Here is a 13,661-nt window from a genome sequence, read left to right as displayed (position 1 = left end):
TTTATATCGACTTGCAACATCATCGACAGTTAACGCGTACTTGTATGTTCGACGACGAACGGTATCATGTGGTAGAAATAATATATCAGCTTGGTGAACTTCATTAGGAACACTAACATCAAAATGTGCAAAATTAATTTTCTTAGGACGCGGTAGATAAATTTACCATATTGCATGTTTGGATAACCAATTTTTAGCAGTATCACGTGTGACTTTTGCTGCACTGGCAAGTTTACTAATTGCTGCGCTACCCCTCCAGTATCCTCTTGGGGAATAATAAATCGACTCCATTATAATTAATTACCAGCACCTAATACAAGCTTAGATTTCATCGCAGATTTTATTAACCAACTAGCTAACCTCTCCTTGAAAGATTTATCAGTAATGGAATTTAGCGCGTGAATTAATTTCACATCCGCGAGATGTCGCTGCTGCAGATCCTTACTTCGGTAAGCTACATCATGAACATGACATGCTTTATCGATAGCATTTATTGGTTCTTCTCCGGGTTTTGGTCGATCTTGGTCATCAAGTCTGATATCAAGTCGGGTTCCAGGACCACAATAATTATATCCTGGAAGATGTTTTTCTCCTGGATATTTAGCCCACGGAGCACCCGGAAGTTTTCCTAACTTTGCTGCGATATCACCTCCTATTTTTTTTTTACTTGGCGCTGACTTTGGTTTTGGCGCTGACTTACCACCTGACGGAGTCAGGGAGATAAATTTGAATTTTTTTTGTACCGCATCGCTCACACTTGCCTGTAACCGCAGATCTGTTATTTTTTGTTGTAACAGTTGTTAGATCACTTGTTGGGGTACGTGCTCTACATTTCACACAATATAAATCCATATTTATTTTATATTATATCTAATGGAAATTACTGACTTTTCTGCAACAAGGAAACGAGAACCAATTAAGCATCAAGATTTTAAGGAAAGTGCAAAATCATTAAATGAAAACGGTGATGATGTTGTTGAATTTATAACTGACATTAATGAAGCGCCAAGTATTGATGATATTGATGGATTTATTAATAATGTAGTCGTGTATGATGATGTCATGTTGGATAAATAATCAAATCCTGCCAGGATATTTTCCAGAGGCAGGCACAAAAACACAGATGTGATTTATGTAACCCAGCGATATACACAAATTCCTAAAGTGATCAGGGATAATTGTAATGTTCTTGCTGTGTTTAACGGAGTTGATACACACACGTTACGAAATATTCACCAGACTTGGTGCAGTGGCGATATGGTTATAAAAAAGTTTAGAAATTTATTTAGTCAGGCTCAGTCAACCCCGTACGGATTTATAACAATAAATTTACATGATCCTCGAACACGGTATCGAGTCGGGTTAGATACGATTTTTGGATAATTTTTCGTACATCGATAAAGGCCTTGATTTTCAAAAAAGGACGCAGAAAGCAGCAGGGAGGGCAACGACAACAAAGGGCAGCAACGACGGCGACAATTGCGTTTACATAAAGCGTCATCGTGGTTTTATAAAGGGTTTATTTCGGCATTTGGAACCTTCTAAAAAGTTGTAGGGTTCGCCCTCCCCGCCTGCTGCTCTGGGGTATCACGCATTATGTCCCACCCAGTCACATTATCCAGACACCAGGCCGACTAGTCCTAACACTAACCTCTTAATGCTGAGCGCCAAAGAGAGGTAGCTGTTAGTACCATTTTGGTAAGTCTTGGTAAGTATGACTCGGCCTGGGATAGAACCAACGACATCCCGCATCCGAGGCGAACGCATTAACCACTAGGCCACCGGAGCGGTAGTAGTGGTAATAAATACCTTGGTAATAATATTACAATGATTACAATAGATTTAGCCAATTCCGAAATATAGAAAGCAATTCATATTTTACATTGTTTTACATAATTACATAATTACAGTGACGTAAGTTGATGTTGATAATTTTAAAAAAAAACAACAACAAACAGTTATGTTACCATATTCAAGTACATTGTTTATATGCATTGAAAGTGTTCACGTGCTTTACTAGGGATGTATCTAGGAATTAAATTTAGTCCAACTCTTAATTTTCTTCCTATGGCTGTGGTGTTAAGTATCAAAATGACAGAATGAATTTTTAAATCATCACACGTAAAGCTGTAGATGAATGATTATAAAACTCAAGCTATTCTGATCACAACACAAAGACTTTCTCATTCATAATTCTTTACATCAAACAAAAAATATCAGCAGCACCAACATTAGAGTCACACAGTCCGTACGAAACCTAGGTGTTACTCTCGACAGTACTCTCACATTGCACCAACATGTCATCAGCTTCATTCGCAAAAATATTTCAATTGATGACAGTAAAACACGTGTGTGCTCATTGGTACTTTCGAGATTGGACCAGTGACTATTGCAACTCAGTTCTGCCTGGTTCGTTTCAATATCTACTCCAGAAACTTCAAAAAGTTGAAAACCGCTGCTTGGATTATCATTAGAGTACCGCGATCAGAACACACACATACACACCCTCTCTGTACCCTACACTGGCAATCCATTCGATCCAGGATCAAACACCAAAATTGTTCTCTGTGCTACGTTTCACTGACGGACTCCAGTCCAACATATCTATCCGACCTCACCCATGCGTACACACCAGCAACATTCGCTCCTCTCTGACAATCGTATACTCTTTATTCCCACTATGAAAACGAAGTCATATAGACAGCGTGGGCCCAGCAACGTGGAACGAATTGCCCACTGAACTTAGACACAAGGACACATTGATCTCATTCAAGAGTGCTCTAAAAACTCACCTATTTCGACTGCAAGAACAAATTTAAAGACCTAATGTTTAATACCTTAAATAATTTCAGCATGTTTTATGCTTTCTAATTTCATGGGGGGGGGGGGTAATCATGTCATGATATATGTTTTTTATGTTTTTATTTTGTTTTAGTTGTTTCCAATGTTGTAAAGCGCTTAGAGCTTCTAGAGATTAGGCGCTATACAAAGTCCTCATTATTATTATTATTATTATTATTGTTAAATTCATTACAATTTTCATGATTAATCCAAGTGGTGATGATTGTGCACTGTATACAAGTACGTATCGTGTGTTTCCACGACCGCAAATGCTTGCATTTGTGATTCAGGGCCATGAGGATAATATTTCGGGTAAGTCACGCTTTTGGGACGAATCTTGTTCAAGTGCCTTTGATCGTACTGCGTGGGGCGATAAACAGGGTTCATCAAAGCATGTCATTTTCAACATACCTTTCAAGTTTGCTTTCCGTCAATGACAAATTCGATTTGAGCTAATGTCGGGGATAAAATAGTGCGCAATGACAGGTATGTTGAAACTTAATTTAAGTTTACAGCTAAAATAGATGAAGTATGTTCAGCTGTGTCACATTTTTGTATGTCAGGAAATTATCTTGCTTACTTAACACCTGGCCATTTAGTCTCTCTTCTCTCTCTCTCTCTCTCTCTCTCTCTCTCTCTCTCTCTCTCTCTCCAAACCATCTAGGTGGATGTGGAAAGCCAGATGTGGTTTTCTTCATGACAGAAAAGTTTTAAATAGTTACACAAATTTTAAAACTATATATCTTTTTTTAGCTCACCAGTCCGTTGGTAACAATATGAAAAGCACATACCTAGCCTGACCAACTTAACACATCGAAGGTATTTTTTTTTTAATGTATCAGTTTACACCAACATGAAATCTAAGACGGTAGCACAAAAACTAATGCAACACTTAAAATGCCAATAGACTCTACACTTAAACAAACATACAAACTAAAATTGTTAAAGAGGATACAGTGAAGATGAATAGGCTAGCAGACAAGCAGTTTAATGGTTAAACACCGCGCAACATAATCGTCCTAATGATAAATCATACGTGGATATATCTAATGAAACCACGTTGCACACTGGATTGTAATTGTAACAATGGCAGCTATAATATACAAGGCATGCAGGCGTATTGACATATATATATATGGAAGAATTGGAGGTATGCAGTAACTGAGCTTTCATAAATTTCCAAAGATAAATTTAGACGAAAACACGAACAGAAACGAGAAAGCTAACAGTTGAACAGAACATGAAGGGCAGCATCATTATTTACTTTATCAAGTCTTGTGCGTGTGTGTGTGTGTGATTTTGAATTTTAACGTATCTTTAAAAAAAAATTCAGTCATATCGCTACGATGCCTGCAGTGGGACAGTTTATAGTGATGTCTAGCACTGGGGCATCATGCCACAGATACGTTGCATGATGTCACACCCAGTCATATTATCCTGACACCAGGCATACCAGTCCAAGCACTACCCTCTTAATGCTGAGCGCCAAGCGGGGCAGCTACTAATACCATTTTGCAAGTCTTTGATATGGCTCAGCCGGGGTTCGAACCCGCGACCTCCCGCATCCAAGGCACAGGGGTTCGTTACAAAGAAAATTTGGAGTATCCATCAGTAAATCAAGGGATGGGGGCTCTAACCTGTAACAATAAAACACGGGTTAGAACCCCCATCCCTTGATTCATGGACGGATACTCCAAATTTTCCTTGTAAACGAACCCCTGTGATCCAAAGCGGACGGTCTAACCACTAGGCCAACGGAGCGGTCGTTATCAAGGCTTATGATGAGGAATTTTGAAGGCAGGAGCGGCGTCAATATAGGCTTCCAAGGCCCAGGTCGCGACCTAAATCGGGGTCGATGCTCAACAAGTTTGGAAACTACATATGTAGGCTAACTAGGCTTTTGCCTAGGGCACCAAGTTAAATGGGGCGCAAAATTTGAGGAGAAATTCTCCCGGGGACACCGATTGCACGGTTCGCCATGGGCACCAGTTGCTGGCAGCTATGTTAGATTCAAGGGCCAAAGGGTTTATAAATCAATAAGTCTACAGTAATGCTGCAGAGTATCTGAAATTAGACTTGCTATGTTTAGTAGTAGGACTTCAAGGAGCCTGTTATCTCCGAAGGAATACGAATAGTGGTTTTTAGAAGATATGCAGGGCTTAAAAATGGCGCTATCAAGCTAGCATTTTGCTGATTACAGTTCAAATATATCAATACATTGCTAGCTAAACAGATTGGAACTCAAAACAATCTGATTAAAATCAAATCTCCAGTATCCTACCTGAAGATATGACAGCGACCGCTTAGGGGATCATGTTCTGGTGACCTTTGAATAGCCAATGGAAAAGCAGCTCTCAGAAGTCTGTAAGTAGATCAAATAATTCGGTACACATGCTCTTCAGCCATACCGCTCAGTTTCCCAGCGTGAAAATATAAGACTTCTTCTGATTAGCTAATAAAATTAGCGATTATGGTAATAACACAGGTCACCAGAACATGACCCTTAAGCGGCCACTTTCAGATCTTCACTTAAGATAGTGGATATCTGCTTTTAATCAGATTGGAACTCAAAGTTTCTTGCTGGTGATATTTAATATTCAAATCACAAACGTATATGCTAGTGGACATTGGGAATAACTTTGCTAGTTAAAAAAGGCGTTATCTAAGATGAAATGAGTTAGGAGATGCAAGGGACGAAGTGTTAATAGCCAATGAATTTCGACGTCTAAGATGTAATGTGTTAGATGATGTATGGGACTACATTTTAAGAAATAAAAGTTACCTGAGTTTAAAATAAAATTCAGAGACAGAGGAGATTGTGACAGAAAATACAAGTTAATAGTGGATAAGGGTTGTATAGAAGTCAGATCCAGAATGGAAAATTCCACATTTCAGCCATTTTCTGGTAGAACAGACATCACCTCATACTTGATTTTTTAAAGTCAAAATGGGTGACTAATGTTTGCATGAACCTATCTTTTCATGTTTTTTACATGTTGATAAATTGTCAAATACGGACACCATTACAAAAATTTTGTGGGAAAAAGAAAACAACATTCGATGACTCGTGAACAGTACAGTGCTTAAAAGAATGATGAAATATTTTGACAGGAAGCGCTCTTGCCTGACGGCCTTTCAAGTTTGTACAAAAAATTTATCAGTTAACAAATCTTGTCAGTTTGTTATCGAAGTTATAAAGATCTTGAAACAGCTTTTTCCTTTAAACTATATAAATGATTAACAGAATATTACCAGATTTCGCAGAAAGTATATTGATGTATGGCCTTAACACGTGGACAAATTATGCTATCTGCCATCCAGTATGGCTGGAATTACTTTTAAAGAAATGATACCTTGCTGTATTGTTTATCTGGATGAGTGGTATTTGCGGTATACCAGTTTACCGCGGTATTTATTTCTGTTTGAACGTATCCCAGTACATTTTCACTGTACCGGTACGTCGGTAATTTCCTTTAGTAATAAACGCACGGCAATTTCCTAGAAATCCAGTTACAGCGTGAATTATATTAACATCCTGTTTTCTTTATTCATGACAAATTAGTTCAAAAGGTAACGTTCTTTTTACAAAACGGTTTTATCTGTCACAAATTAATGGTGAATATTACAAATATAATTTTATTACATACCCATTTGGGGCCCCGAGTGGCCGAGTGGTCTAAAGCGCTCTCCGTTACGGATCATTGCCATCTCACCTCTGTCTGCGTGGGTTCGAGTCTCGGATTCAGCCAATGTGGGTATGTGAGAAAGCATGCCAGTAGCTTCTCGTGGGTCGGTGGTTCTTTCCGGGGTTTTCCCGGGTTCTTCCTCCACTATTAATACTGGCCGCCATGTATAGCCTGTCGTGTGCTGAAAAATGGCGTTAAACCCTACAACAACATTACATACCCATTTAATCTTTCATTTGCGACCAGGCGTTCGATGTTTATGTTAGGACTGTAATTCTGTATTGCAAACTAAAATTTCCGTATCGCACACGCAACCTGGAATTACGTTTAAAACTATCGGGATGATTTGTTACCATACAATTTAACTATTAAAAAGCTCAGCACACATTTGTGATTTTAATATAGAAAAAAAAATTGCGCTATAGATGCTTGGAATAATGGTTGAGTACTATAATGGGTGAGTGCTATAAGTAGCGACGAGTTTATGAGTATTTCACGATATCCACCGCCGAGAAGTTAGAGTTAATTTAGACTGACAATACTATTTTGGACAAAATGTTTTGCAATGACTTATTCTACGAAGCTGCTCTTTACAGTTGGCACCAGGTTTGTTTCTCGAGAGAGAAACTAAGTATCTTTTCTGATTAAATCTTTTCTTGAAAATTTAAAAATCCAGATAAAGTAATATAAAAAACCAGGATAATGTCAAACCCTACACTCAAACCTCTTAATGCTGAGCACCAAGCGAGGCAGCTGCTTGTACCATTTTTATGTCTTTGGTATGACTGCCGGGATTCGAACCTCCGACCACCCGTATCCGAGGCGGACGTCCAACCATTTAGGCCACCGGAGCAGTACAAAAGGTACAAAATAAAGAGAAGAAAACATAACAGTATTGTTTGCAATTTCCTGTTTAAAATACCCAAATAATTCTTACAACTCTTGTCCGTATATTAGAAGAACAGTGAATCTTCATTTTGTTAAGCTATAACTTTATGTTGAATGTACATGAATAACCTTTTGTAATGAATACACGAAAATAGAATGTTGAAAGTGCTGTAAAAAAAATAGCACTGGACAACAAATTTTTACAAAAGTCATGTTACTGAAATAAAATTAGTCAATTCTTATCAATTTTTATGTGCTGAACACGAATATGACAGTCAAATTGCAAAATTGGCTCTAGTTTTTTTGTAATCTGCAAGAAATTAATGTTTACATAACGAAATGCATTCCAATAGTAAAAGGTCAGCTGTAATAGCCTACCTATAAAAAATCAAGTCATTGACTACATCTTAGATTTCTTCGCCTGTCTCTTGTACAGCTGTTCGGGAGCATCTCTGAGGAGTGTCCAGCAGTAGTCAGCCAGCATTGTAGTGGACCATTTTCCCTGGTATCTTTGTTCCATTGTTGCGATATCTTGATGAAAACGTTCGCCGTGTTCATCACTAACAATACCACAGTTGCTAGGAAAGAAATCCAAATGGGAATGAAGGAAGTGAATCTTTAGAGACATATTGCAGCCAAGTTTCTTATACTTCATCAACATGTCTTCTACTAGTTCCTTATAGTTTTCTGCCCTAACATTTCCGAGGAAGTTTGTAGAAACTAGGCGAAAAGCATTCCATGCTTGTTTCGCGTCACCTTCCAGCAAGTTGTTGAACCGGTCATCTTTGAAAAGCTCTCGAATCTGAGGACCCACAAAAACTCCCTCTTTAATCTTTGCTTCGCTGAGTCGAGGGAATTTTTCATGCAGGTATCGGAATGCTGGCAAAGTCCGGTCAATGGCTTTCACGAAGTTCTTCATCAAACCTAGTTTGATGTGAAGGGGTGGTAGCAAGATTTTCTGAGCCTCAACCAGAGCTGGGTGTTGGATATTCTTCTCTCCAATGGCTACATTCTGCCTGTGAGTCCATTCCTTCCTCATGTAGTGCATTTCCCTTGCTCGGCTATCCCACTCGCATAAGAAACACATGTATTTTGTATATCCTTGCTGCAGTCCCATTAAAAGGGCAACTACCTTCAAATCACCACAGAGGTGCCAGCTGTACTTGTTATACTCAATGGAATTCAGTAGCTGCCTTAAGTTATCGTATGTCTCTTTCATGTGGACAGCATACGCTACTGGAATAGATGGAAGAATGTTTCCATTGTGCAAAAGCACAGCCTTGAGACTCAGTTTCGAAGAGTCCACAAATAGTCTCCATTATTGTGGGTCATGAGTGATTTTTAAAGCATTCATGAGGCCCTCAATATCGGAACAGAATATCAGATTACTTTCCTTTCTGAAGAAAGGCTCCAATTGCTGGTGGCGCTTTTGATATGCAGTAATTGTGACATCTTCTTCTAGAAGATTCCATTGTTGGAGTCTTGATCCTAGCAATTCTGCCTTGTTCTTTGATAAGTCCAAATCACGAATCAGGTCATTTAGTTCTTCCTGTGTTATTCTGTGTGGGGTTGATGATGCACCACAGTGAAAATCTGGATCACTGCATGCTGATGGACCAGGAGAAGAACAGGTCGACTCACCTTTGTCTTCGTCAGATGAATCAAGAGAATATTCTGCTGGAGGTTCTGGAATAGGAAGTCCCTCACCATGTGGAACTGGTCTCAATGCAGACGGAATGTTTGGGTAGACTATTCTCGACTTCTTTCGCTTCGTTATTCCGCCGGAAAGAGGAGGAACCAAGCAGAAGTAACAGTCATTTAGGTGGTTGCTTGGCTCTCTCCACACCATTGGGACTGCAAACGGCATTGATGACCTTTTGCAATTCAACCACTGTGAAAGCTGTGTTGTACATGTAGCACAGCATATATGCGGAGCCCAAGGCTTGTCTTGGTCACCAACCTTGCATCCGAAGTAAAGATGATATGCCTTCTTCACTTGAGAATTGATACTTTTCTTCGGGTTGCCAAATGTCACTTCCCCACAAATATAGCAAAAATTGTCCGCGGTATTAACACACTTTCGAGGCATTACTGTTCTTTATTGTACGTAAATGGATAAAATAATAAGTTTTATGTAACAGTAGCTTGAACTGTCTCGCACAACGTCTAAAATATTTTAAATGCTGAACCTATCTGATTGGGCTTTATATAGTACACTGCTTACGTCAGTTTCAGCAGCCGCCTGGCATTAGTATAATAGGCCTACACATGTATAGTACACTGCTGACGTCAACTTACTTCAGCAGCCGCATGGCATTAGTATTGCATTACATCAGAAAATGATGCAATCAACTGTGGATGATGTGAGCATGATGGTATTATGCAATGTTACATCATTATTCCGGATGTTGCTGCAGTCCTACTGGAGAAATTTACACAGTGAAACATAGAAAATGAGGTATATGAATATCTTCAAAACGAGAGCCAATACAAATTTTTCACGGTTATATTCGTGTTCGGCACACCAAAATACTACAGATTAGGGCCTTTTCAAGTCAGTAATGATTTCACTGTTGACCAGTGTAGTCAGAGTTTCCTCTGATCCTTACACCCATCATAAATGTCCAGATATTCAAGGGTTAGAGGAAACTCGGACTATGTACAATATATAGCTTTCTGCATAAACTGAATTATATAATATTCTGAGAAATTTTGCTTTCATGTGCTTGGAAGTTTAGTGTTTTTATACAGTATCAACTATAGTGTAAACTTTATCATCCCACTTTAGTTACAGTTTTTACATTGCAGTTTATGTAACAATTAACATACACGTAACAAACTGGGGTCCCGAGTGGTCTACAGCGCTCACCCTTACGGATCGCTGCCGTCTCACCTCTGTTAGCGTGGGTTCGAGTCTCTGGCTCGTGAGGAATCTTGCCAGTAGCTTTTCGTGTGTAGGTGGTTCTTTCCCGGGTTTTTCGGGATTCTTCCTCCGCCATTGATACTGGCCGCCATATATAGCCTATCTTGTGCTGAAAAATGGCGTTAAACCCTACAACAACAACAACAAAAACACAACAAATTCATATAGCATAAGGTGTTGGCCATTTATATTTTGGGGGTGGGTGGGAGCGGAGACGGGGTCTGTAATTTTATTTTGAGTTGAAATATTTTCTTATATTTTATCTTAAGGATAGCACGGATGTAATAATATGGTTATTTTGCTATAAATCAAAGCAAATTTTTTCCAGCTATTCACAGACAGAAATTATACAAGTGTCAGTCCCCTGCCCCAGAAAGATGAAATGTTGGTCTCAGATACAATATGCGTATCGATACATTCATGAATATCGCGCTGTACTGCGGTACAAATTGTTTGTGGTACCCAGTTCTAATTCTTTATATGTCTAGATAAATATCTACACATGTGTAAAATGTAGGTTCCGGTTCATTGGTTATGTGTTCATTAGGAATAAATTCATGTCTGACTGAATGGAAATGTAGTTGGGTATATATAGATCAATATGATGGTGGGAGTTAGTGTGTTTACTTTCAATGTATGGACGACCTAGATTCGGCGAATCTCCTTTGATACATAGCATGGTGTCTGGACTCCCATTGAGACATACGTGTTGATCCCTATCCAATGCCTCAAAGGCTTTGATGAAAACAAATAAATATATCTGCAGTTATGGTGGTTTTATGTAAGGCTTTTAACTGTCTTCCTCGCGATATTCTCATTTATGATATGGCAGATGGGTCAGTGAGTCTCTTACTGAACTATCGGTCATATCGACAGCAGCAGGCCAAAGATACAGGGTGGCCTGAATAGCCGGAATAAAACTAAAGTAAAAGGGGTTCCTCAGGGGTCAGTCCTCGAATATGCATTGCTCTTTATATAACTATGCCGATGAAAATGGGTTTCAAAGAATGTTCCACACCAATTCAAATTCAGAGCATGCATTTTGGATCTTGGAAACAAGCTGGTTTGAAGATCTAGCTATTTTGCCTCTGAGGCTGTACTTTTTGTTAGAATCAGTAACCTGATTTATTTAACGTCTTGTACTTCTTTGTCATAATGATGGCATTGCATGAATAAGTGAACGTCAACAAATATATGGCTATATGTTTTAAAAAATGCCAGTCTTTGGGTTGACATTCGAGTATTGTCTTTATTGGAAAAAAGTGACCTTGTTATAGGATATATGAGGAAGAATGCTTTAATAAGTTCAATCAAATACGATGATGAGCAATTAATAATTAACTAACAAATTTGAGCCCTTCGTAGGCCAGATACTACCGTGGATAAACCTACATGAATTCTGGACAATACAGAGAATTCATTCCGTTCTCTTCTGGTTGTAGTTGTACTTAAATGATGGAAGATGCGAAATGTTCATTCAGGTGAGCTCTTTTCAGAACATATTCAGCCTAACAATAAGTTAGACTTCTGAATAAAAACAAAATTTAAAATGAATTCATCAGATTCTACGTGCACCACCTCAACGTTCATTTTCACCGATGAGGCAAAAAAAATGTGTGCATTTGTTTTTCCTATTGCACTGGTTTTAAAATTAGGGTATAATATATATATATATATATATATATATATATATATATATATATATATATATATATATATATATATATATATTGCAATAAGCGCATTAAGTACTGGATTAAATGGGTCCCATTAGATGCACAAATCAATCAATCCGGTTTGGGGTTTTAGGGGGGGAAGGGGTTAAGATTTTTTAAAAATTTTCCCCTGATGAAAGAAAGTACTGGTGTCGGCAGCGAAAAGCAGGGACGGTCGGCGACTAGAAACGTATTTATTTGGGCCTGATAACAGTAACCGGGAAACACATACTGCAGTTGTCACCTCAGTGGATTATGAAATATTCTCACAAGGAAGTTGCATGCATCCGTAACCTGTTGCTCCAACTGATCTGGAAACAACTAGGCACCGACACAACACCATGACATTTTTTCCGTTGTATTCAAATTGTAGCACTTTTTACTATCACCAAATTAATGTAAAATTTTTATATTGTTTTTAAATAAATAAACTGAGAGTCATTTGACCACCTCTTCGTTACCCCCATTCCCCAACAATTTGATGGTATCCCCAGTGACACTTGCATCCTAACTTCATTAAAGTATATGACTTGATGATCTGTTAGCCAATACATCAGCCAGAACTTTGACCTCTGACGAGCTAAAATAATGATGAAATTGGTCAGCGATCAAGGATTGGCTCCACCAACCCACAGATGGGAAAAGAATTTCTTTACTTTCATTCAGGGAACTGTTTTTCATCATGTAGTACATAGATTTTTTTGAGCATATGGTTGACTAATGTATTGTTAAGATAAATGTTTTAGGATATTATATGATTATTGAAAGATGCAAAGTAGTGACTTCAACATTTTTACTCCATACATGCATGCGAAGCTATAGGCCTTGATGTATTATTCTAGACGATATACGTGTATGTGAAGCTACGCTGCATGATGTATTCTAGACTCAATATACATGAATGTAATGCTAGTCTGCATGATGTATTCTAGACTCGATATACATGAATGTAACGCTAGGCTGCATGATGTATTCTAGACTCGATAGACATGAATGTAAAGCTACGCTGCATGATGTATTCTAGACTCGATAGACATGTATATGAAGCTACGCTGCATGATGTATTCTAGACTCGATATACATGAATGTAATGCTAGGCTGCATGATGTATTCTAGACTCGATAGACATGTATATGAAGCTACGCTGCATGATGTATTCTAGACTCAATATACATGAATGTAAAGCTACGCTGCATGATGTATTCTAGACTCGATATACATGAATGTAATGCTAGGCTGCATGATGTATTCTAGACTCGATATACATGAATGTAAAGCTACGCTGCATGATGTATTCTAGACTCGATAGACATAATGTAAATAATAATAATAATAATGAGGACTTTGTATAGCGCATAATCTTTAGAAACTCTAAGCGCTTTACAACATTAGACAACACCTATAAATAAAAAATATATAATGATATTATTGCAAAAAACGACCACCATAAAATTAGAAAACATAATAAAAATGCTGAAAATATTTAAGGTAGGGGACATTATATTTTCTTTAAGTTTGTTCTTGCAGTCGAAAATAGTTTTAAGAGCATTCTTGAATGGGATCTCTGCGTCTTTGTGTCTAAGTTCAGTGGGCAATTCATTCCACGTT

The 13,661-nt window shown here is 38.2% G+C and overlaps 1 protein-coding gene across 3 annotated transcripts in view; it reads left to right on the top strand.

Annotated features, from left to right (window-relative positions):
* Positions 1-13,661, top strand: part of LOC149786411 (synaptotagmin-7-like) — a 555,714-nt gene that overhangs the window by 133,113 nt on the left and 408,940 nt on the right. The window contains exon 1 of one of the 3 annotated variants that reach the window (XM_089976841.1): positions 3,191-3,327. The exons of the other annotated variants lie outside the window; for them this stretch is intronic. Coding sequence (XP_089832967.1) covers positions 3,321-3,327 — 7 coding nt within the window. The 5' untranslated portion in view covers positions 3,191-3,320. Of the gene's footprint in view, positions 1-3,190; positions 3,328-13,661 lie in introns of those variants that run through there. 3 annotated transcript variants of the gene reach the window in all.

This window comes from Sinohyriopsis cumingii, chromosome 12, assembly GCF_028554795.1.
Source record: "Sinohyriopsis cumingii isolate HCF-2022 chromosome 12, ASM2855479v2, whole genome shotgun sequence".
NCBI lineage: Eukaryota > Metazoa > Mollusca > Bivalvia > Unionida > Unionidae > Sinohyriopsis > Sinohyriopsis cumingii.
This window is presented reverse-complemented; position numbering and strand designations above follow the sequence as displayed.